Source organism: Chiloscyllium plagiosum, unplaced genomic scaffold (assembly GCF_037043375.1).
Source record: "Chiloscyllium plagiosum isolate Xiang-an unplaced genomic scaffold, Cpla_swu_hap1 HiC_scaffold_25, whole genome shotgun sequence".
In the NCBI taxonomy this organism is placed as follows: Eukaryota; Metazoa; Chordata; class Chondrichthyes; order Orectolobiformes; family Hemiscylliidae; genus Chiloscyllium; species Chiloscyllium plagiosum.
Genome location: NW_028270163.1, coordinates 23,200,749 through 23,227,650, shown reverse-complemented (window position 1 = coordinate 23,227,650; position 26,902 = coordinate 23,200,749). Strand labels below are relative to the sequence as shown.

At 41.3% G+C, this 26,902-nt stretch overlaps 1 protein-coding gene across 3 annotated transcripts in view; it reads left to right on the top strand.

The window, feature by feature from the left end:
- tex47 (testis expressed 47) overlaps nt 1–26,902 on the top strand; it is a 49,192-nt gene that overhangs the window by 8,753 nt on the left and 13,537 nt on the right. For all 3 annotated transcript variants that reach the window (XM_043714521.2, XM_043714519.2, XM_043714520.2), the window contains exons 3-4: nt 18,229–18,332; nt 24,487–24,551. In XM_043714521.2, coding sequence (XP_043570456.2) covers nt 18,229–18,332; nt 24,487–24,551 — 169 coding nt within the window. The remainder of the gene's footprint in view (nt 1–18,228; nt 18,333–24,486; nt 24,552–26,902) is intronic.

Here is a 26,902-nt window from a genome sequence, read left to right as displayed (position 1 = left end):
AAATGGTGATCTTATGCCTGCCTGACCCTACCTCCAGGGCAGTTATGTTGGGATCCCTCCAGATGACCTCTGCCAGTGGCTCAATCATCAATGTAAATAATAGAGGCGAGAGAGGGCACCCTTGTCAGCTGCCTCTGCTGATACTAAAATTATCCAACCTTATACCATTAGTGAAAACCGCTGCTATATAACACTGTCACCCACCTGGCAAAAAACCCTCCATGACCAAACCGTTCCAGTACATAAAAGAGGTACAGCCACTTCACCCGGTCAAATGCTTTCACTGCATCCAGGGAAACTACCAAGCCAGGAATTGACCCTTGCTGGCACACCCAAACCATGTTTAATACTCTTCTAATATTATTAGTAAACCTACGACCCTTAATGAAACCTGTCTGGTCCTCCTTTGCAATGAAAGGCAAAACCCTCTCCAACCTTAACACCAGCATTTTCAACAGAATTTTAAAATCCACGTTCAGTAATGATATGGGTCTGTACAAAGTGCAATCCTCTGGGGCTTTCCCTTCCTTGAGAATAAGAGAAATATTTGCTTCTCTCAGAGAGGATGGGAGACAGTCCTGATTGTACGAGTAGTTGTACATATCCAACAGTGGCCTGGCCAGCATGTCTATATGCTCCTTATAAAACACTCTTTGAAATCCGTCTGGGCCGGGTGCTTTACCACTCTGGAGTTGCCTCACCGTCTCCAGTATTTCTTGGATTGCCAAGAGGGCATTCGGAAAAGATGCCTGCTCTGAAGTTACACCTGGAAGGTCCAGGTTCTTAAAAAAGGACTTCATCTTCGCCAGTCTGTCCTCACAGCCCTCCTAGCGGTAATGCTCAGAGTTGAACTTCCTAAATGCTGCATTAATCTTTTGGCATTGCAAATAAGAGTACTAGCACTCTCTGATGGATGTGATAGATTGGGGTCATGTTTCTTTCTGGCGAAGTATGCTAGATACCTACCCAGTTTATCACCATACTCAAATAACCTCTGTTTTGCAGAAGATACTTCTCCCTTTGCTGTCTGGGTGAGCGCAGTATTCAAAGTAATCCGCTGAGGGCTGTAATCCGCTGCAACTTGGTTACAAACGGTCTGTCAAAATAAGCTGTCTCAGCTACCTTCAGGTGAGTCTCAAGCAAACATTGCTGTACTCCCCTCTGTCGCTTCAGGGTCGCTGAGTAAGAAATAGTCAAAACCCGTGCATAGGCCTTGGCAGTTACCAGAGCACTGACGGTTCACTGGCCGTACCCCCAATTAATGTCTAAAAGATTTTAAATTCCCGCAAAAGATGCTATATAAACTTGCTATCCTTCAAGAAGAAAGGATCCATGCGCCAGTGCCGCGAGCCTCTCCCATTACCATCGGACTTGACCTCCATGTACATCGCCACATGATTGGAAATGGCTATGTTCCCGATTCTGCAAGACAGCACTGAATTCAAAAAGGTCAATGGGACAAAAACCATGTGAATTCTAGTGGCATTTATGTGGGTTAGAGAAAAAGATGAAATCCCTACCATCGGGGTGAAGACATCTCCATACTTCCACCAACCCCAACTCTCTGTTCAGGTCCACCAACTGCCTGGATTGCGGGGACATAACCGCTAGGCCCCTAGGCATCCTGTCCACTTCAGGGTCAATAAGTTGATTAAAGTCTCCCCCTATAATTGTATGACGTGCTCCAAGGGCCATCAACCTGGAAAGCGCATCTGTTAAAAATTAAAAATATGTGCCAGGGACAATATACATTCAAAATCCCATACTCCTCTCCATATATTAAAGCTTTAAGAATCATGAACCGCTCATATTCATCCTTAATTTGGTCTAACAGTTGAAATGGGAGATTCTTTTGGATGAGTACAGCAACTCCTCTACTTTTCAAATTAAAGAATGAGAAAAACACATGAATCCTCCCTGTTGTAACTTCAAGTGCTCCTTATTGATTAAATATAAGGCTTGAAAGTATCTTTTTTCCTTTAATTGGTGAATGACTCCCCTTAACATGCCAGGTGCATCATTTAAATGAATGGCTAGCCATAACCATCTGAAACAGTCCGTGACCCTTTGGGAGGAAGAACCCCTCTCATAGCGCGCTGAGTGAAAACAGTAAACAGTTCATGTAAATTTTAAAATACAAATACCAAAACTACCAAATCAAAACTTCGAACAGCTTTTTCTACAATGGACCAACATATAACACATATGAAAGGAAACTTTCCCCCTTGCCCACAGAGGGCACTCATACTACCCGCTAATCCCTCCATGGCTCCTTCTAGCACTCGCCATGCCCCTGCCCCAGACAACACAAAGTAAGAAAAAATTACACACATCTTATAACAAGAAAGTTAAAAGAGGGCACTCAACCCATCCCATCCATACTGTAACCCTAGGGGCTCCTGGTAGAACAGAAATATGTAGCACCCCCACCGCCTCTCCCAACCGCAGCCACCCCCCCCATCTCATACTATTAGAGAAAAACAAAAGGAACTGATAAGAAAAAAGAACAAAGGATAATGGGAGGGGAGAGAGAAGGGAGAAGAATGAGGAAAAGAAAAAACACAGTTATAACCCCCACATGGATGAAGAAAAAAACTCTGACAACCAGGTAAACCAGGCAAATTAGACAAAAACAAAGTAAACATTATTGTCCATATTATTCGAGGCAGCCAGTCTATTTTAAAGCAAGTCCTTTGCCTTTTCTGGTGAGTCAAAATTAAACACAGAATACTGGATATTCAGCAAGGCATTTGATAAGGTTCCCCATGGTAGGCTCATTCAGAAGGTCAGGAGGAATGGGATACAGGGGAACTTAGCTGTCTGGATACAGAATTGGCTAGCCAACAGAAGACAGCCAGTGGTAGTAGAAGGAAAATATTCTGCCTGGAAGTCAGTGGTGAGTGGTGTTCCACAGGGCTCTGTCCTTGGGCCTCTACTGTTTGTAATTTTTATTAATGACTTGGCTGAGGGGATTGAAGGATGGGTCAGCAAGTTTGCAGACGACACAAAGGTTGGCGGTGTCGTTGACAGTATAGAGGGCTGTTGTAGGCTGCAGTGGGACATTGACAGGATGCAGAGATGGGCTGAGAGGTGTCAGATGGAGTTCAACCTGGATAAATGCGAGGTGATGCATTTTGGAAGGTCGAATTTGAAAACTGAGTACAGGATTAAGGATAGGATTCTTGGCAGTGTGGAGGAACAGAGGGATCTTGGTGTGCAGGTACATAGATCCCTTAAAATTGCCACCCAAGTGGACAGGGTTGTTAAGAAAGCATATGGTGTTTTGGCTTTCATTAACAGGGGGATTGAGTTTAAGAGTCGTGAGATCTTGTTGCAGCTCTATAAAACTTTGGTTAGACCGCACTTGGAATACTGCATCCAGTTCTGGTCGCCCTATTATAGGAAAGATGTGGATGCTTTGGAGAGGTTCAGAGGAGGTTTACCAGGATGCTTCCTGGACTGGAGGGCTTATCTTATGAAGAGAGGTTGACTGAGCTTGGACTTTTTTCATTGGAGAAAAGGAGGAGGAGAGGGGACCTAATTGAGGTATACAAAATAATGAGAGGCATAGATAGAGTCGATAGCCAGAGACTATTTCCCAGGGCAGAAATGGCTAACACGAGGGGTCATAGTTTTAAGCTGGTTGGAGGAAAGTATAGAGGGGATGTCAGAGGCGGGTTCTTTACACAGAGAGTTGTGAGAGCATGGAGTGTGTTGCCAGCAGCAGTTGTGGAAGCAAGGTCATTGGGGACATTTAAGAGACTGTTGGACATGCATATGGTTACAGAAATTTGAGGGTGCATACATGAGGACCAATGGTCGGCACAACATCGTGGGCTGAAGGGCCTTTTCTGTGCTGTACTGTTCTATGTTCTATTCAAGTCCCTCAGCCGACTTTTTGCTTCATCAAAGGCCTTCCTCTTATGAATCACGACCGCAGAAAAGTCTTGGAAGAGCAGAATTTGAGATCCTTTGTATATCAGAGCCTGCGGATCCTTCCCCAATGTTCTAGAGACTTCCAGCATCATTTGCTTATCTCTGTAATGCTGGACTCACACTAGGACCGGGCGGGGACGCTGGTCCAATCCGGGTCTGCGCACTGCGACCCGGTGGGCCTGCTCGACCTGCCCCAACTTCCAGCTTCAAAAACTGCAGGAGCCATTGCTCCAAGAAGCTGATGAGCTGGCCTTCCTCCTCCCGTTCTGGAAGCCCCACTAGGCGGATGTTCTTCTGACAGTCTCCATTTTTGAGGTTGTCGACTTGTTCCTCCAAGGCCCATACCCGCCATTCCAGGGCCAGGACCCGACCTGCTGAGGATTCCGCTGTGGTTTCGGAGGCCGAGGTCCATTGCTCCAGCTCCATGACATGCTGCCCGAGATGCTGGATCTTCTGGTCATGCTTCTGCAGCATGACCGAGATCAGTTCCAGCCTGGTCTGGGTCTCTTCCATCGCTGAATGGATCTTCTCTTGGAGTTTCACAAACTCCGAGACCAGGCTCTGTTCCACAGGTAAGTCTCCTGGGATGATCGTGGAGGCTGACGCTACGGCCGTGGGCATGTCTATTGTTGCAGGGGGGCTACCCTGCTTGCTGCGATCCTCGCAGTCCCTTCCCTTTAGTCATTTTCTGAACTATTTTAAACTAACACTGAACAATTCTGGCGGTCAAAAAAAAAACTATTTCTACCACATTTGGTAATAAAGGGAGGGTAGTGCACCACTTTGGGTTCTGGTGCAGAGCTCAGCAGGGTAGATCTACTGGGTCGCCACCATCTTGAATCCCCCTGCAAGTATATATGCTTTAAGAAGATCCGGCACTACCTCCTTAACCAACCTCCAATCAACTTGTACATTCTGGGGCAGTTTTCTAGCCTCCATTGTGCTTTCTGTTACCACTCCAACAAAATTCACTGGCTTATCCTGTTTTCCTACATCTGGCTCCCCAGTGCTTTTCCCACCAACACTATGGTTTCATGTGGCTTATTTTATTGAAGTGAAAACACCAGAGCTTTTTAACTTCTCTTTCCCCTTCAAGAGTTTCCTTTTTACCCTGTAGTAAGTTATCCTTATGATCTTCACCGAGATCTACCTTTCTCTTTCCACGCAAGGATTTCTCCTCTCCCCAGTTTCTATCCTTCATGGATTGAATCTGATTTTGGAAGCCAAACTCTGATTTATGGGCCAACTCATACTCATCAGCCATTTCAGCTGCTCATCTTAACATTTTAACTCTCTGCTCTTCCACATGAATTCTCACTACTTCAGAAAGTGAATTTTTGAACTCCTGTCTCAGTGCCAATTTCTGAAGTTCAAACTCTCTCTTTCTGCCTTGCGTCTCTCTCCTTTTCTCTCTCTCCTCCTTTTTAGTCTGCTAAAGCGATTTGTTCTTTCTCTCATTCCTCTGCTTTTAATCGTAATTCCTTGTCTTTTGCATCTAACTCAAGCTGCTTCACTTTCAATTGACTTTTGGCCATCTCCAAAGATTCTGATGGCATTTCCAGTGAATGTAAATGCTGAGCTATTGCTGTCATTATCTCTCCTTTCCTCACTGTAGGAGGCAGCTCCAAATCCAGCTTGTCTGGTAATCCCAGAAGCTTGGCCTTAATTACCTTTTGTAAAACCCCACAAGTCACTTCTTTCACCTTCCAGAAAACTCTTGGTGACTGAAAGAGCCATCACTATCCCAAAAACTGTTTAAATCAACCAACGTCAACTCCTGGAATAAAAGACACTAACACCTACTACTTGCTGCCTTTGAGTTCAGCAACCCTAATCCCAATTTGGAACTATCAAACAAATCCTGAATGAGCCCCCAGTCTGTTGTGGACCAGGCCAGACCCCTTCAATGCACTTCAAGAAAGTGGCCCAGACCCTAAATTTGCTAGTTGTTTTAAGCAGGTGCAACATGAATATTCCAGGAGGGATGCAGTTGGTAAAACCACTTAGTTTTAAACAAAATAGAATTTATTTAAAAGATTACAAAATAAAACACAAACAAAAGAGAACAGAATACAAAATAACAACCTATCCGAAAACCCAATAGATAATACCGAGTTAATGATGCTGTTCCGAAATACTTACAACAATCCCCATAAACACCCCTGAGCACAAAAGGTAAAATCATTCACAGGGTCTTATAGGAAAGATGTCGGAGGGAGAGGAGGATCAGCTGGACTTGCTTCTTGGGGTCCAGCAGCTTTAACAACACTACTGCTTGCAAATGAAACTAATCCAGAGAAAAACTGAGCTGGGAGTGCAGGCCACTCCCCTTTCATTGTACAAGCGTTTTTTAAACAAACTTGAAAGCCTTTTTCCTGAGACAGTATCTGTTAGCTAGAATCAAATAGCTAAAATCCTTCAACCCCAAACTTTTCAGAACCTGTGCCTTTAAGACCTCCTGAAAAAAACCCAAGGACAGTGTAACTTTGTTCAAGGAGTAACATCATCACACATTTCATGGCAGGTCTGATTTCTTCAGAATTGAACTGACCAAGAGTCATACCAGATTCAAAATGTTTAATTGGTTGCTCTTTCCACACAATGTACCAAGGCTGCTGAGTTTCTCCAGTATTTCCTGTATTTCTTTCATATTTCCAGCATTCACAGGAATTTTCTTTTATTTGAGTAATACAACTGCTTGGTTTATAACCAGATTCGCAAAACTGGCCACAATGCACATATTCTAAGAAAAGAGGTTACAATCCAGTATTTCTGACCTAGATCAAACCATGTTTCAAATGAGAATTGACTGTGTATCTCCCCCCTCAGCACTCACCAAACAGGTGATTAGCATTGCTGCCTCACAGTGTCAGGGACCTGGGTTCGATTCCAGCCTTGGGTGACTGTCAATGTGGAGTTTGCACATTCTCTTGGTGTCTGCGTGGGTTTTCTCCGGGTGCTCTGGTTTCCTCCCACAATCCAAAGGTGTGCAGTTTAAGTGAATTGGCCATGCTAAATTGTCCATTGTGTTCAGGAATGTGTAGGTAAGGTAAAATGTAGAGTAATTGGGTGTGGGTTACTCTTCAGAGGTTCAGTGTGAACTTGCTGGGCCAAATGGCCTGTTTTCACACTGTAGGGATTCCATGAAGTAGTGGCCTGGATTCTGTAGCCCTTGACAACGAACTGTGCTCATCACTGACCTCACAGAAGGCTGCATACAACAGATCAAACGATCTCTGTCGTATCGATTTTACTTTTCCTGATGTCCTCAAATTTGGCGACATTAGGAAAAGTTTGCAGCAGCTATGATATGCTCAAGTAGGTGATGCAGCAAATCACATTGATCTATTCTCACAGACAACAATACAGGAAGTAAATACACTGAACCTTTCACTTTTAGGAATATAATGGTTTTTTTAAAAGTCAATCACGGGATGTGAGTGTTGCTGGCTGGTCAGCATTTATTGCTTGTTCCGAATTGTCCAATCCGCATTTGGGAGTCAACCATTACTGTGAGTAAGGAGTCACATGCAGGTCCAGCGAAGTAGGTATACTTCCCTGAGGCACATTAATAAAACAGATGATTGCAACAATTGACCATGATCACATGGTTATCATTAAACTAGATTTATATTCAGATTTTTATTGCATTCAAGCTTTCTCATATGTCATGTAAACCCATGTTCCCAGAACATTAACCTGCTGTTCTGGATTACTGATGCAAAGATCTTACCACTACACATTGCCTCTCCTCAGTTTGACAGTCCAAAGGATAAAATTAGTTTTTCATTACTGTAAAATTATCCAAAAGTATTTGTCATATTTTTGAATAGGGCTTAACTTTGCAAATGGTTTTGTTTATGTGTGAGATTTGTAATGGACATGCGAAAGACAGTGATGTCACTGATGTTATTTCTCGGACATTGGTAGAAGAGATCAGAGTAGAAAGATGAGAAGGATCATTTAAAAAGCAATGTCTTGTACATGACACTATCATGATGTATAGAGTAACCTGTAATAAATAAATATGAACAAATAGTGTTACAGTACTGAACAGAATGAAAGAGCAATCTTCTAAGGTAAGGATGGATTAAGGATGCTAAAGGCCAAATAGAGTGGTAACCAGTGTGTGTTTGTGTGTGTCTGTGTATGTGTGTGTCTGCTTGTGTGTGTTTCTGTGTGTATGTGTTTCTGTATGTGTGTGTGTGTGTGTATATATATCTGTGTGTGTTTATGTACATCCACAGCCCAGAGATACCAAGAAGTATTGAAGAATTCTAGGCATGGTGACAGCATTGGGATAGTTCAAGAACTAAGATTAAGTCAGATCACAGTTTATAAGGTGCAGTGGAAAAACAGGAAGACTCTGAATACTGCAGCATGGAAGGCATCAAGCACAATACAGTAAAAGTGGACAGACTGAAAAGAAACCCAGAAAATTTGAATACAAATCAGGAAGATGCTGAAGGGCAAGGAGGAGCCTTGGAAGACTTTGAAGACAAATCAACTCATTGGGAAGATTCTGGAGATCAAAAACACAATGAAGCAGAAAATATTGAGTAAAATAAGAAGGAAAGATTATAAGCACATACCCAGGTCAGCTATTGTTGATCCGCATGACAGCTCTATTTGAGAGGTTAACTTTGCCATTTCCAGAGCCATTCAAAAATACTAAGGGCCAACAACAAGCCAGAAGTGAAATCACAGTTCCAGAACAAACAATTACATCAGATTTGCATGCAAAGGAACTAGGACATCAAGTCAAAATATTTTCATATGCTATCAGTCGTTTCACAGATAATGTTCTGTAAGTGTGAAAATTCCACTGCATGTAATTAACATAGAAATCAGATTCCAGTCTAAAAGCTGACTTGATAGATCATATTTTGATTTATTTTGATTTTAACAAAATGTAAGAAGCATGCAATATTGCAGATGTTGCTTTAACAATAAAACAGAAGTTTATTAACAAAATAAAGATATCATAGAATGGACCAAGCTACTATAACAAATTCAAAACGTCTTTTTTAAACACAGTGAAAATATGATCCCATTAATTTCTGAAAACCCCTGTATAAATTGAAAAAGAGAAACAAAAAGTTTTGTATAATTCCCAGAACACCTCTGTGAGTACTCAAAAACACACTTGGTATTGTACTCAAAAACACTGCTCATACAGTCCTCACAGCAGAATCCGTGTCCCTAACATCTCAGGTTGAAGTCACTGGTGACTTTAATATATAGATTAGAACTGCAGATAGCTTCTTCCAGGAGCAATTATATAACAAAGCTTAAATATACTCAGCTTTAAGTAACCTCTTCAGGGTTTTATCCCAACATTCTGATCTGGGGCTAACTAATTTTACCTGGCCAATGTTATGTCACTTTTTATGGGAGCTTGTTGTGTACAATTTGCTTTATTTCCTACTTTACAATTTCTGAAGTACTTTATTGGCTGTTAAGAAATTTAGGACATCCTGAGGTCATGAAAAGTGATGTATAAATGCAAGTCTTTTTTATCTTTTCCCCAAATGTATAGAATATTATTTTGGTGACCTGATCAATATTTCTCCATCATCCCTTAGCGACTAAAACATTTCTTATTTACTCAATTTATATTTGTGTGAATTTATTGAGCATCAACTGGTAGCTACATTTAGCTTATTAACCACAGTAATAATGCCTCAAAAAGTTACCAATTGATCAATGTTTGGGAGAAGATTTGTAGCTCGGGTGCTCATTGTAGTGGTTCTGTTCACTGAGCTGGGAATTTGTGTTGAGTTCGACTGGGACCACACTACTATTATAGGACAAGCCAAACAGAGAACAGCCAGGGAATTCCTAGAGGCATGGCACTCATCCACAGATTCAATCAATAAGCACATCGACCTGGACCCAATATACCGGCCACTGCAACGGACAGCTGGAACTGACAACCGGAAGCGGCAGGTACAAATCACTATAAATGCCGGAGGAAACATCACAGAAGTGCTTCACAGGAGGCTCCCAAGCACTGAGGATGTCACCTAGACAGGGGACGAAACGTCTGCAACACAAATTCCCAGCTCGGCGAACAGAACCACAACAGTAACCAATTGATGTTAAAGCATTTTGGACTCAAGGGTCCAGTCAGACGCCACATAAATGTGACATCTCTTTACTACTCTAATATCAATTGCAGCCAGTTTGATGTGAATGACATAGGATGGTATTGTTGTTATGCTACAGAGTACCACTGTAGGTCATGATTTCTTCCTCTTTGCTGGTGTTCTAACTACTTCATCTGGCAATGAATTCTGTGCAAAATTTAATTTAAAAGTATTATTATGTAGCTTGGATCTTCGTCCACATTCAGCTCAGAATGATGAGATGGACATGACCTCACTCTCTTATGATTTCAGGAATGCTCATTATATCAAGCTTAATAAAACCTAATCAGTAGATGGTGGCTGCAGAACCATAGAACAAAGTTACCACCAAATTGATGGTTAAAGCAATGTGAAAAATGGAAATGTCATTAAAGTGCTATGGAATACTGGCTTGAAGTCGGATTAAAGTTCTGTAAAATGAAATAGCTACATCTGAATTTATTCATATTGAGGGTGGGATTGCATATTGCTGACAGCAACTGTAAAAAGAGGAAAATGTTTTATCCGCAAACATCAACCTTACACACCCTCAACAAAATTTACCAATAATGTTTTGAAACAGATTGTCCAATTCAAGTGCATTTTTGCCCATCATCCTTTCTATTGTTTGTAATGTGCCTTTTCATTTATTTTGTGAAGATTTTAAGAAGTATCATTACTCTAGCCTTGCCAGTTTAAAGCATATTCAATAAGAAGATTAAACATTATTATAATAACTGTGAGTGGTTTTGTGTGTGTGTGCGGGCGTGTGTGTGCACGGGCGTGTGTGTATGTGCATGCCATTCTATCTAAAGATAGGGGAATGCTTATCTGCTCATCTCTGGTGTGTCTTACGTTTCACCACTATCTACTGTAACTGCCATCAGATGAACATTAAACACAAAAAAGTATGTGAGCTGTCAATATTTGTTTGATATGTTTTGATTTGTTTGAAATGACCACAAATATATGAGTAACATAATCTACTATCCAAATTGGGAAGACAAGACAAACGAGCCTCCACCAAAAAGAGAATGCAGGGATAGGGACATCAAAACAATCAATCCCGGTAAGTATCGAATCATTAAATTTGCTTCTTCCATCGCAGCAAATCTGAAAATTCGAAATACCAACAGAAAATGTTGGAATGAATGCTCAGCACTTCGGGCAACATCAGTGGAGGAAGGAACAATTAACATTTTGTCAGTAGAGACATAGAGTCATAGAGATGTACAGCATGGAAACAGACCCTTAGGGCCAACCTGTCCATGCCGACCAGATATCCCAACCCAATCTAGTCCCACCTGCCATCACCCGGCCCATACCCCTCCAAACCCTTCCTATTCATATATCCATCCAAATGCCTCTTAAATGTTGCAATTGTACCAGCCTCCATCACTTCCTCTGGCAGCTCATTCCATACACATACCACCCTGTGTGTAAAAAAGTTGCCCCGTAGATCTCTTTTATATCTTTCCCCTCTCACCCTAAACCTATGTCCTCTAGTTCTGGACTCTCCGACCCCAGGGAAAAGACTTTGTCTATTTATCCTATCCATGTCCCTCATAATTTTGTAAACCTCTATAAAGTCACCCCTCAGCCTCCGACGCTCCAGGGAAAACAGCCCCAGCCTGTTCATCCTCTCCGTATAGCTTAAATCCTCCAACCCTGGCAACATCCAAGGTCTCTTTGTTCAGCAACACTCCCTAGGACCTTACCGTTAAGTGTATAAGTCCTGCTAAGATTTGCTTTCCCAAAGTGCAGCACCTCACATTTATCTGAATTAAACTCCATCTGCCATTTCCCAGCCCATTGACCCATTTGGTCAAGATCCTGTTGTAATCTGAGGTAACCCTCTTCGCTGTGGACAGCGAAGAGGGTTACCTCAGATTACAACAGGTGTCATCTGCAAACGTACTAACTGCCTCTTATGCTCGCATCCAAATCATTTATGTAAATGACAAAAAGTAGAGGACCCAGCACTGATCCTGTACTTCTTCCACATATTAGTTGATGTGAATCAAGCTACAGAAAAGACACATTTCTGTCTAGGTCTATATTGTGCAACATTCATGTTTGTTAATGCATTTATGAATTATTTGTTCCATAGCTATTAAAAATCTGTTAATATTTCCTCCATATCTTCATCACACTCTGCCACAGTGCTGTCTGGTGATATCATGTAACTCATCTAAGTTGGAGCAGAGTGAGTCTTTTCAGAGCTGATAAAACACAGAAATAGATTTAAGAAGTGCATAGGCCAGGAGCTCTGAGGAATAGCAGATGTGCCGTTGGATTGCCATTTCATTTGCACTTTTCTGCACCCAGGTGCTGCTCTGCATCTCTGACTAGGTCTTCTGAGCCGAGCTTCTACAGAAATGTGAAGCTTACAGTCCCCCAAAGAAATTCATTGCAGTATTGGAGCATCAGAGGAAGACACCTATGCCTCCTTTTTATAGTACAAGCTGGGTGAGGTGGTGGCTGGTTGGTTGTTGCATAGGGTGGCAGATGGGTGAGGTGTCAGATGTGTGTTTAGTGGGTGGTCAGGATAGTTGATTGGTAGGTGGCTGAATGAGTGGATAGATAAGTCCGGGTATCTGGGTAAGGAAATTAGTTACATCAGGGGTAATCAGGTCTGGTTGGTGTGAGCATGTCAGTGAGGTAGGGAGAGGTTGTTGACTTGGTTTGAGAGGGCGTTCATGTTGTGTAGTAGGGGAGATTGTTAAGGTGGGTCAATGTGAGTGATTGGGAATGAGTTCTGTGAATAGCCAGGTATTAGACCAGGTCTTAATCAGTCTAACATTTCATGGGTAACTACCCAGGTATGTCCTGCAGAACTATCCAAAGTTTCCAATGCTAATGAGACATTTGCATCGTGTCAAGGGACAGAGTGATTATCAGTCAGATGTTTAAATTTTCTGGGAAGTTCTCACAGAGGTTAATGCACTGGGACTTCCACAGAATCCTGATGTATATCATATGTCCAGTTTCCGACAGTCAGAAGACTGAAAGACAAATTTCCAAACACCGTGCCATTTCCTTTGAGTCAGGGTTTCCAAACATAACAAAAAAAAACCGTCAAATTAACACTCACCAGAAGGACAAGAAAAAGACATTCCAGGAACCTATAGTTTATACAGCACTATAAACATTTTGGTTTGTGCACTAGGCCATGAAGTTTGTGCTTATGATTCCTGTGCAATGTGTTTCTATAGTGTGCCTGACTCAGGAAAGAAATAGTCAGGCAAATAAAAAGGAGCCATTTAACTTCTGTTGCTTTTGTGTTTGTTTCTTCTTTGCTGTGTGGAAACAACTGGTTATACTTTAGTTATAAGCTAATTTGTAAGTATGTAAGCATAGTGATCAACTTTACACTTTGCTTTCTTATGAAAGTGAGAAAGCCTGTCTAAAATTCAGAACCAGTGTCTAGATTTAAGCATTTTGTATCTACAAGTAACTTCCTGCTCTTCTTTGCTCCTTGTATTGTGTTCTTATTGTGTTGCATTATAGTTTCTAATCCTTTCTTCCAGCTTGGTCTTATTTTCTCCCCTCCCTCTTGCATCTTGTTACTTTAGTTGACTCAATTGTGTCCCATGATCAGTAGAGTGCCATTACCTTTCAGCCAGTCTAAACTTATAGGAATAGTAATAATAATAGAAAAGGGTTACATTAACTCCTACTGATTTTCATAACTGAGAAGCACAGCAATCCCTTGCTGATTTGTTTGCGAACACATTTTGTAATGATCTACATGAAGGTATGTAGTTGTGTTAGTTGTACGCTGTGACAGAATTGTTAAGCTAACGTGATTTGTTTTTCTTCTGAGCAGTCAAGGGTTTGCCAAGCACATTATTTTCCCATGGAGGCAGGACCCCTATAAACAAACACTTTACATCACTTAGGCCCATATAAACACTGTTCAAGCAGGTCACCTACATCTTGGCACACAAGCAGCTTTACTTGTTAATCTTATGTGCAGTTAATGGGTTTATGACATTGGCGTATCTGGAGAAGTTCTTATGATCCTGCTGAATTGAGTTTTACAAAGTTCAAGTCATAAAATCACTTCAGGCACTGAAGGAGGCTGTTTGGCCCACTAGGTTCATGCCAGGCCCTGCAGCAGCTCCCTGAAGAATGATCCAGTTGATCATATTCCCTGCTCGATCCCTGTAGCTCAACAAGTTTGTTTTCCTAAAATGCTCGAATATTTTCTTCTGCTACCAGCTAACGGGAAGAGATTTTGTCTTGTCAGCCTCGTCTGTAATACTTTTGTATTTATCAGTTGTGCCTGCAATCTCCATTGCTTTACGAGGATAAACTCCATCCTTTCCAAACTAATCTTGTAACTAAAATCTTCCACCTCTGAGAACATTCTGGTAAATCAGTGAATCCTGTCACATACCTTTCCTAAATTAGGGAAGCCAAAAGTAGGCAAAATACTGTAGTTGGATCTGAACCAGACAATTATCCTATTGCAGTCAATTTGTAGCAAAATCACTGTTTGCCATTCTCCAAGTTTGGTATCATGGGTCAGCTTTGAAACTGTACTTCTAGCCACAGTTATTAAATTAAAGGATTTCCCTCAAAACGTTATTGTTCATTGTTTACAAAAAAAATCAATTCCTGCAACCAGGCACCTCCAATGAAAGGAAAACTTGTATGGGAATGATATGTGGAATTGATTGATTTCTTCCCAATACACATAAAGTTTATGGGGGTGCATTAACAGAGAATGTCACAAACAGTGATTTTTACAAGTAATACAGCAAAGCCATTAGGGGATTTGCTGACAAGACAAGAATTTTACTCGTGGTGTGCTGGGCAAGTTCAGTATGTAAAGAATGCCTGGTGCACACTTTTACTCCAGGAAGTGGATTGCTGGAGAAACTCTGCAGGTCTGGCAGCATCTGTGGAGATTAAACAGAGTTAATCTTTCAAGTCTGGTCTGAACGTCCTTCAGTTCTGACCATAATGGACTCGAAATGTTATTCATGGGGGATGCTGCCAAACCTGCTGAGCTCTCCCCAGCATTTTTTGCTTTTCTCTCAGATCTCAGGTATCTGCAGTATTTTGCTTTTTTTTTGTTAAAAGTGCAATTAAGTGAACAATCAATTCTCAATCAGTGAAAAAGAGTACAGCAACTATTGTGTGAATGAGCAAGTTTGCAAAAGACAGACTTACGCATGTGTTTTACTGTATTGGAACATATTTGTTTGAATGGGATAATGTCAGTGCCCTACAAAAAGCAGTCTCTAGCATTTTCTGGTTTACCTTCCCTCGAAAGGTACTCTTGAACATTTAAGGCAATGACTCATTAAACTGGAGGTAAAGAGAAGAAAAAACCACAATTTAGATAATCCTGAAATAAAGCAAAATGAAAGCACATTTTGTGCCATAGTCTTATCCTTTCTTTTTTCTAAAGTGCTTCTAAACATTATTGCCTATGGCTGAATGATCTGACAGAAACCACTTGCAAGAACCCACTATATTTGAATAGCTCCTTTAAAATCCTATGGTGTGTTAGTGGAACGTAATCATGTTCCATACACCATGTCAAAGGAGGCATTAAGAGATAGATTTGGAGGTGCATTTTAAAGGAGGAAGACTAGAGGTTGTTTGGGAGGGGCTTCCTGAGCGTAGGGTCAAGACAGTTGAAGCAAGGATCACCCATGATCACCCCAAATGAGGTTCGGGATGCATGAGCATCAGACATTGAGGAACTCAGAATTCTGAAAGGGTTGAAGATTACTGTAAATGGAGATTACAAGTATACGGCAAAGCCATTAGGGGATTTGCTGAAAGGCAAGAATTTTAAAATCAAAGCAGGACAGCTTAGCTCAGGAATTTCCTCCCCATCTCGATCTATCTGGCTTTAGTTAAAAATTGCACCACACCAGGTTATAGTCCAACAGGTTTATTTGAAAGCACAAGCTTTCACAGCACTGCTGCTTCATTAGAAAGCTAGTATAAATTGCTCTGAATATTTGTGGCCTAATGTCAAATTTTATTTAAGAATCATACCTTGGGGTGTTTCACTGTTATAAAAAGCATCAGAAACATATGTTTTTGTGCAGGTGATAATTTTTCAGATTGATTCGTTTTTCTTTTAGTCTTTAATGAATATTTTGCAATAGTATTTACTGTGGAAAAGGATATGGAAGATATAGACTGTAGGGAAATAGATGGTGACATCTTGCAAAATGTCCAGATTACAGAGAAGGAAGTGCTGGATGTCTTGAAATGGGTAAAGGTGGATAAATCCCCAGGGCCTGATCAGGTGTACCCAACAACTCTGTGGGAAGCTGGAGAAGTGATTGCTGGGCCTCTTGCTGAGATATTTGTATCATCGATAGTCACAGGTGAGGTGCCGGAAGACTGGAGGTTGGCAAATGTGGTGCCAGTGCTTAGGAAGGGCGGTAAAGACAAGCCAGGGAACTATAGACCGATGAGCTGGACGTTAGTGGTGGACCAGTTGTTGGAGGGAATCCTGAGGGACAGGATGTACATGTATTTGGAAAGGCAAGGACTGATTGTGGATAGTCAACATGGCTTTGTGCGTGGGAAATTATGTCTCACAAACTTGATTGAGTTTTTAGAAGAAGTAACAAAGAAGATTGATGAGGGCAGAGCAGTAGATGTGATCTATATGGACTTCAGTAAGGTGCTCGACAAAGTTCCCCATGGGAGACTGATAAGCAAGGTTAGATCTCATGGGATACAGGGAGAACTAGCCATTTGGATACAGAACTGGCTCAAAGGTAGAAGACAGAGGGTGGTGGTGGAGGGTTGTATTTCAGACTGGAGGCCTGTGACCAGTGGAGTGCAACAAGGATCAGTGCTGGTTCCTCTACTTTTTGTCATTTACATAAATGATTTGGATGTGAGCATAAGAGGTACAGTTAGTATGTTTGCAGATGACACCAAAATTGGAGGTGTAGTGGACAGCGAAGAGGGTTACCTCAAATTACAACAGGATCTGGGCCAGCTGGGCCAATGGGCTGAGAAGTGGCAGATGGAGTTTAATTCAGATAAATGTAGGTGCTGCATTTTGGGAAACCAAATCTTAGCAGGACTTAGACACTTAATGGTAAGGTCCTGGGGAGTGTTCCTGAACAAAGATACCTTGGAGTGCAGGTTCATAGCTCCTTGAAAGTGGGGTCACAGGTAGATAGGATAGTGAAGAAGGTGTTTGGTATGCTTTCCTTTATTGGTCAGAGTATTGAGAACAGGAGTTGGGAGGCCATGTTGCAGCTGTACAGGACATTGGTTAGGCCACTGTTGGAATATTTCATGCAATTCTGGTCTCCTTCCCATCAGAAAGATGTTGTGAAACTTGAAAGGGTTCAGAAAAGATTTACAAGGATGTTGCCAGGGTTGGAGGATTTGAGCTACGGGGAGAGGCTGAACAGTCTGGGGCTGTTTTCCCTGGAGCATCGGAGGCTGAGGGGTGACCTTATAGAGGTTTACAAAATTATGAGGGGCATGGACAGGATGGGGTTGGGGAGTCCAGAACTAGAGGGCATAGGTTTAGGGTGAGAGGGGAAAGATATAAAAGAGACCTACGGGGCAACTTTTTCACGCAGAAGGTAGTACGTGTATGGAATGATCTGCCAAAGGATGTGGTGGAGGCTGGTACAATTGCAACATTTAAGAGGCATTTGGATGGGTATATGAATAGGAAGGGTTTGGAGGGATATGGGCCAGGTGCTGGCAGGTGGGACTAGATGGGGTTGGGATATCTGGTCGGCATGGACAGGTTGGACTAAAGGGTCTGTTTCCGTGCTGTACATCTCTATGACTCTATGACTCTAAATCTTACAATTTGTTAATAAATTATTTCTGGCAATGGGGAAACCAAATGTTTTGTAAAACATCGCCATCCTCATCTTTTTATAGAGAACAAACAAGTTCAATTGAAACAAATAGAAGCTGAACCAATACTTGAGTAATTATTTCCATGGAATGAATATTTATATCAGAGCAGTTAGATAATGTGATATATTGGATTGTGTGTTTATGGGATAGGTGACTTTACAAGACTGTTACATCATCAATTGATATCTATAATTTACTTTCTGTGAGAGGAAATTAAAAACATAAAAAACATCATTGATATTGGCTTGAAAATAAATAACTTCACGTTACATTATGTGTTCCACTGCAGGTTACTATGAAAACTTGTTCCAGAAACTCCAGCGCTCTCATCAAGGAGAAGGAATCACAGGTCTCCTATTGCTATATTCTAGCCATATTATTCATGTGATAGAGGTAAGATTAACAACCTTTGAGATTTAATAAAATGGGAAAATGAAAGAGCCTTCCATATTGAAAGCTTGAGCAAGAATAAAGCGCAACAGTTTTTTGAAGAATGGTAGAGGGTAATTTAATGTGGAGAAACCTTTGGGATAAACAAAATGAAATAACATAAAGATGAAAGGAAGTGCTCTCACAACACTTAGCACTCCTTTCATTCATTTACAACAAAATGTCACTTCATGTGTGTGGAGGACAGAACGGAGCATAGTCAAAGCTCTAGGTTAGCCATGTTATGATACCTGAAAAACTTATTTGCTGTTTGAATCCAGATAAGCTTAATAACACTTTAAAAAATACAATATCTATGAATAAATTAAATTGATTGCATTGGTAACTGAAATTAATTCAAAACTCAGAATTCTAATAAAAAGCCAATACATTAATTTGTAAAAAAAAATCTAAAGCTGACATCTTATGAAAATGGAAAAGCATAAATTGTTGATTGTTGACCATGTTAAAATGGGTACAAGGTTGGCATGTATTTGAAATTGCAAAGTAAATTCACAGTGGAGTAGCAAGGAATATAAATGAGTAAAGGACAAAGTAAACAGATTAATGGGAATGTTTATGAATATGTTTCATGTCAATAGTAGATAACAAAGCGAAAATACATTGCTTCCCACAGTTCTAGGAAGTATTTGCTAGGGAGCAAAGCACACCATTCCAAAATGATAAAAACAGATATAAAAAGATAAAAGATAAAACAGCATTGGATAGAAGCAGTCTGTGCCTGAAATAGAATAATACTTCCCTTCCAGCCTGAACCAAAACAAAAAATCAACTTGTGCCTTTCTCTAATTTTATTTTGTCTTAATGGAGCTCCTACACAGCTGCAAACATTGTCATCAATTGCTGTCCTGGTCAGTTATTGGCCTCTTTGCCTGCTATGAATTCTAGCTTGCTCCAAAGATGTGTTCTTGACTCTGTTCAGATATTCTGTGGCCTACTTGTCTGATTTTTATGGAATTGTCCCACTCTGTCCTTTATCTGCTTTTCTGATTGTATAACCCGATATAGGAGTAATATACCGCTTAATTACTTGGACCGGATAACCATGGAGGGTGGACCTATTAATGTAAAGGTGGATTGTGTTCATATTAGATAGGGTGAAATTTGGTTTGAAACATTAAACCACGGGCTGAATTTTATGCTTTTCAGGGAGGCAGACCAGAAACTGAGAGTTGCACTCCTTCAAAACCCTGCTGTCTCTGTGCATCCAATCCAACGTCAGATGACTCATTACAGGCTATCCATGAGAAGGAGGCCAGTCATAGGTGCAAATGAAGTTTCTTTTCAACCACAAAGCCTTCTGACCTTCCCATCATTATCAGGGCCAATTTCTCTTGCCAGTTTTTAGATTCCTGATATTGTCACACAACTCAACAAATTGATAGGAGATTCAAAAAGTGGTAATGATTGTTTATTTTCATGCGTACACGATGAGTGTTATTCTTATCAGCATAAACCAACTCTGCAGGTTTACAGATCCTTCCCTGAACTTTAAACATAACACCACAATGTTAAGTATTGTACTTCCCATGGCACAATGTTCGGGGTTTGATGTAACATACTGTTTTCCCACATGGATGTTTTCTGCATTTCGCCCAAGGCTGACACTATCCTTGCTAATAGCGAGACTCCTGCATTCCTTTCCTACCTTTGTACATCTATTGTCCTCATTTGCTTTCACTATTATTGACAATTCCTGACTTAAGATTTTCACTGACTACAGCTGATTCAATCCTTCAACAAAATAGTCAGTTCTTGTGATTTTGAGTTAACATAAAAATGATATTGTGATTTTTTTTTGTTTCGGCTATATTCATAGTGTACAATGAATTATACCCTGGTGTGAATTCATAACTACTGAGTTCTGAGAGGTAATGCTGTAGACTGGGACAACATGCAGCTATGGGGTAATGTGCAGTCATGACTAAAACTGTAAAGGTCCCCTACGTTCAGAATCAGACCCTATTATTCATTGAAATTGCATAAAAGATGAAAATGTTTTTTTTTAAGAAACTGACACCTTAACTGGCAGGAATCTCCTGGCACTTTCAACCTTGGTCTCAGAGGCAGATCTTTTCTGCTGCCTTGGTGCCACCTTGGTCAAACTGGAGTGAAGGACACTTTTTATGTCCACACCTGAAAAGTGCAGTAGGCAATGGAAAATTTTGAGCGATTCTTAACAAGATAATGGGTTATTAGGTAAAGATTTCAAAATATTGGATGGGTGTATTAACAGAGATTAGTAGGTTGTGGGTCAATCTGATATCATCATGTCACAATTTTCATGAGTGGGGGAAGTGCAACATATCTGAATCGGGAATGTAAATTCCAGCCCATTGCAAAGTGAAGCACTCTAAACATATGATCATAGTCACATAGTTCAATTTGTGTAATAATATGAAAAGTGCTCTCTCAATTCAAAACCCCCTCTACTCCATCAAAGAAACGTGTTCCCACCTCTCCATGACACAAGAGCACATCTTTGACCCTGACTTGGCTTTTCCATTTCTAACATGAGCCAGCCACTTTGTACTGAGTGAGATGTAATCAATACTTGGTCAATCATTCTTTCGATTGTATTTTGTTATGCTTGGCTGACCAGTCATTGTACAACACGGCAAAAAGTGAGTTACAGTGGATAAATTACTTCATAAAGTTGTGCTTGGAAAGATATCATCATAGAAATGAGTCCAGAGTAGATGAATACTTTTAAACAAAGTCTGCTTTAAGCTAACTCACGTTTGAAGGGTCAAAATGTTGGTGTCTATTAATGAACCCCACAACAATGTAGCTGAATGTATTTAATATATTGTACAGTGCAATTATTTTAACACTGTGACTGACTGTTTACACACAACAGAAGTTGTATGGGATGCTTGCTTTGGGTTATCCTGATAACAAAGGTTTTATGTGGATTCTGGATTAGTTGTGCTGGAAGAGCACAGCAGTTCAGGCAGCATCCAAGGAGCTTTGAAATTGATGTTTCGGGCAAAAGCCCTTCATCAGGAATAAATGAAGGGCTTTTGCCTGAAACGTCGATTTCAAACATCCTTGAATGCTGCCTGAACTGTTGTGCTCTTCCAGCACCACTAATCCAGAATCTGGTTTCCAGCATCTGCAGTCATTGTTTTTACCTAAAGGTTTTATGTGGTCAAACTATAAAAAATTCATTTCTACTTACCTATACATTTTGCCAAAATCAACTGGTATACATGTTTTTTAAAAATTGGTCAGCATTTTTCCTACATCTCATTAGGATTGACTGCTCATTGTAAAGTCTCCTGATTTCTTTTACAGTTACCTGCCCTATAACTCAGTGTTATCATGAAATTTGACTATTCATCTTTTTATCTCCTTATCCAAATTATTATGTATGTAGAGAATAAAAGAAATCTTAGCCCAGATCCCTGGTACACCTCAACTTGACAATCAGATAAGCATTCATTTGCTCTTAATTAATGCGTTCTATGCTATTATATATCTCTAATCCAGGACATTTTTAACATTTGTACACACTAAGTGTGAGTATAATATATTGCACTTTTAACATTTTTACATGCTAAGTATGTGATTGGATGCTGTTAATACTGAAATATTTAAGCTGGATAAATGGAATGGGGAACATAAAGATGTGGAAGATACTTAAAAGCTGAGTTAGGAACATCCATAAAGGATCAATGCAAACAGAACATCGAACACAGATGATGAAGAAACTCCATCACACATTGGTTAAGCACAAATTGGAGCATCGAGTGTTGTCCTAGAGTATGTGACAGGCAGAGGGGTATTGGAAACCTGGAAATGGTGTAACATATGCTCATAAGCATGTTACCAACAATGAAATAATGCAGTTGAAAAAGGCGATCTGCTTTAAGTGCAATTCAGGCTACAAATTGCACTAACATTTCTGCTGGCTTTCAAAAGTAATTTTCCATGCCAAATTTCTGCTCAAACATAATTCCATATTGGATTTCCTGTTGTCAGAGTTGGAGGATTTTAGCTAGAGGGAGAGGCTGAATAGGTTGGGGCTATTTACCTTGCAGGATTGGAGGCTGAGGGGTGACATTACAGAGGTTTATAAAATAAAGAAGGGCATCGATAGGGTGAAAAGCAAAGGTCCTTTCCCCAGGGACCTATGGGGCAACTTTATCAGGCAGGGGATGATGTGTGTATGTTATAAGCTGCCAGAGGAGGTGGTGAAATTACAACATTTAATAGACATCTGGATGGATACATGAATAGGAAAGGTTTAAGAGGGATATGGGCCAAATGCTGGCAAATGGAACTAGATTAACTTAGGGTATCTGGTCAGCATGGATGCGTTGGACGAGTTGGAAAGGGTCTGTTTGCATATTGTACAACTCCATGAATCTACATATCACCAAAACATAAAATCTGTGGTGAATCTTAGCAATTGTTTAGCATTTTAGAAAATACTTTTAAAAAGCCAAATGTTTTAACAAAATTTTCATAACGATGATTGGTAACGTGATGACACTGGTAATTCTGAAAGATATAGTTGTACAGTATATGGGCTTCTCAGAAGAAATTATGATTTTTAGCCATGTGACCAGTCTCCAGCTGTGATTAGAGTCATAGAGTCATAGAGATGTACAGAATGGAAACAGACCCTTCGGTCCAACCCGTCCATGCCGACCAGATATCCCAACCCAATCTAGTCCCACCTGCCAGCACCCGGCCCATAGCCCTCCAAACCCTTCCTATTCATATACCCATCCAAAAGCCTCTTAAATGTTGCAATTGTAGCAGCCTCCACCACTTCATCTGGCAGCTCAATCCATACACGTACCACCCTGTGTGTGAAAAAGCTGCCCCTTAGGTCTCTTTTATATCTTTCCCCTCTCACCCTAAACCTATGCCCTCTAGTTCTGGACTCCCCCACCCCAGGGAAAAGACTTTGTCTATTTATCCTATCCATGCCTCTCATAATTTTGTAAACCTCTATAAGGTCACCCCTCAGCCTCCGATGCTCCAGGGAAAACAGCCTCAGCCTGCTCAGCCTCTCCCTATAGCTCAAATCCTCCAACTCTGGCAACATCCTTGTAAATCTTTTCTGAACCCTTTCAAGTTTCACAACATCTTTCCAATAGGAAGGAGACCAGAATTGCATGCAATATCCCAACAGTGGCCTAATCAATGTCCTGTACAGCCGCAACATGACCTCCCAACTCCTGTAGTCAATAATCTGACCAATAAAGGAAAGAATACCAAACACCTTCTTCACTATCCTATTTACCTGCAACTCCACTTTCAAGGAGCTATGAACCTGCACTCCAAGGTTTCTTTGTTCAGCAACATTCCCTAGGACATTACCATTAACGGTATAAGTTCTGCTAAGATTTGCTTTCCCAAAATGCAGCAACTCGCATTTATCTGAATTAAACTCCATCTGCCACTTCTCAGCTCATTGGCCCAGCTGTAATCTGTCCGCTTTGCTGTCCACTACACCTCCAATTTTGGTGTCATCTGCAAACTTACTAACTGCACCTCTTATGCTCACATCCAAATCATTTATGTAAATGACAAAAAGTAGAGGACCCAGCACCGATCCTTGAGGTACTCCACTGGTCACAGGCCTCCAGTCTGAAAAGCAACCCTCCACCACCACCTTTGAGCCCGTTCTGTATCCAAATAGCTAGTTCTCCCTGTATTTCATGAGATCTAACCTTGCTAATCAGTCTCCCATGGGGAACTTTGTCTACTGCCTTACTGAAGTCCATATGGATCACATCTACTGCTCTGCCCTCATCAATCCTCTTTGTTACTTCTTCAAAAAATTCATTTGTTGTGTGTCAGAATGATGCCAAGTTACAGTTGCATTTATTCAACACCAACTGGTCTAGACATGAGTTGAGGTACTCATATTGGATGAATTTCACTGTTTGCTGATGACAACCAGTTGAACCAGGTATCATCACCCAAGGAAAGCTAGCCTTTTTTTCCCCAAAGCAGGTATAGGCATTCTTGATGTAATTTGGTTGACAAAGAAACATCTGCAGAACATGCCTTCATGAAAACAAAATCAGTGCGCTTGAAAGCAATATCTATTTCATTGATCATTTTCTTTTACCCACAGTCTTCCAGTGATGTGTTATATTCAGTGATCGGGGATCTAAAAGATATGCAGCAACAACAAGAAAGGTAAAGCTACAATGGCAATAATTCAGATGTTTAATGTGTGAGGCATATCTCTCCTTCCCCTTCTCTCACCACCCTCCTGCCTGCTCTCCTTCCCCAGCACCTTCCAATGCAACATTTCGTGTTTCCATTCCATTAGAGTCTCAAACATGTTTTCCAGCTGATTCAGTAAAGTGTTAGCCTAGTATACTGTATTATCTACTAATCTTTTCCAGACTGAAATACCAAGGTAGACTAGATGACTGTTACACTGAGCACCTCTGTCGTCTCCACAGCTACAGTTCCAAGATACCTGTAACTTGCCATTTCAATTCCTCATACCGCACTCACGCTGAGCCCTATTTCTATAGTCTTACGCACTTTTCTAGATATCCTGAAAGCGAGCTTGAAGAACAACACCCTAAGTTTCTACTGAATACTTTGTAGCCTTTTGCCTTCTTTGCTATTGTTCTGATGGTAACTCACAGTTTCTCTTCAGCAGGAAGTGCTGGCATGATTGGGATGTATGGGCTAGCTAAGGGGGCAGGTAGGATGGATTCACATTAACTTTGTCAAGCAGCAGGTAGTTGAGATCTGAAATGCCAGAGAATGTAGTGGAAGCAAGTTCAATCGAGGCATTCCAGAAGCAATTTATCATTATAGAGAAAGGAAGGATTCACACGATTAAAGGGAGAAAGCATCTACTCCTATTGTATTAACCATGTCCTCATTTACATAATTTTGAATCCTGAAAATTGCTTTGTTTTCTCTAATTTGTACCTCCTTTGGTCTAATGTTGATTAATATACTTTCTGTCATTTCCTGTAATTTACTCAAGTAAGTTGTTGGAGGAATCCTGAGGGACAGGATGTACATGTATTTGGAAAAGCAAGGACTGATTAGGGATAGTCAACATGGCTCTGTGCGTGGGAAATCATGTCTCACAAACTTGATTGAGATTTTTGAAGACCTAACAAAGGGGACTGATGAGGGCAGAGCAGTGGATGTGATCTATATGGACTTCAGTAAGGCATTCGACAAGGTTCCCCATGAGAGACTGATTAGCAAGGTTAGATCTCATGGAATACAGGGAGAACTAGCCAGTTGGATACAAAACTGGCTCAAAGGTAGAAGACAGAGAGTGGTGGTAGAGGATTGTTTTTCTGACTGGAGGCCTGTGGCCAGTGGAGTGCCACAAGGATTGGTGCTGGATCTAATACTTTTCGTCATTTATATAAATGATTTGGATGTGAGCAAAAGAGGTATACTTAGTAAGTTTGCAGATGACACCAAAGACAGTGAAGAAGGTTACCTTGGATTATAATGGGATCTTGATCAGATGAGCCAATGGGCTGAGAAGTGGCAGATGGAGTTTAATTTGCATAAATGCAAGGTGCTGCATTTTGGGAAAGCAAATCTTAGCAGGACTTATACACTTAATGGTAATGTCCTAGGGAGCGTTGCTGAACAAAGAGACCTTGGAGTGCAGGTTCATAGCTCCTTGAAAGTGGAGTCGCAGGTAGATAGGATAGTGAAGGCAGCATTTGGTATGCTTTTCTTTATTGGTCAGAGTATTGAGAACAGGAGTTGGGAGGTCATGTTGCGACTGTGCAGGACATTGGTTAGGGCACTTTTGGAGTATTGCGTGCAATTCTGGTTTCCTTCCTATTGGAAGGTTGTTGTGAAACTTGAAAGGGTTGAGATTGTGTTGCTGGAAAAGCACAGCAGGTCAGGCAGCATCCGAGGAGCAGGAAAATTGATGTTTCGGGCCAGAGCCCTTCGTCAGAAATGAGGCTGGGAGCCTCGGACGTGGAGAGTTAGATGGGAGGGGGGTGGTGCTGAGGAGAAGGTAGCTGAGAGTGCAATAGGTGGATGGAGGTGGGGGTAAAGGTGATAGGTCAGGGAGCAGGGTGGAGCAGATAGGTGAGAAGGAAGATTGACAGGTGGGACAGGTCGTGAGGACAGTGCTGAGCTGGAAGGTTGGAACTGGGGTCAGATTCGGGGAAGGGGAAATGAGGAAACTGAAGTCCTCATTGATACTCTGGGGTTGAAGAGTTCCAAGGTGGAAGATGAGGCGTTCTTCCTCCAGTCGTCAGGTGGTGAGAGAGTGGCGATGGAGGAGGCCCACGACCTGCATGTCCTCTGCAGAGTGGGAGGGGGAGTTGAAATATTCAGCTATGGGGTGTGGGGTTGGTTGGTGTGGGTGTCTCACCTCCATCCACCTATTGCACTCTCAGCTACTTTCTCCCCAGCATCACCACCCCCCAGCCTCCCATTTATCTCTCCAAGGATTCCAGCCTCATTCCTGATTAAGGGTTCTGGCCCGAAACATCGATTTTCCTGCTCCTCGGATGCTGCCTGACCTGCTGTGCTTT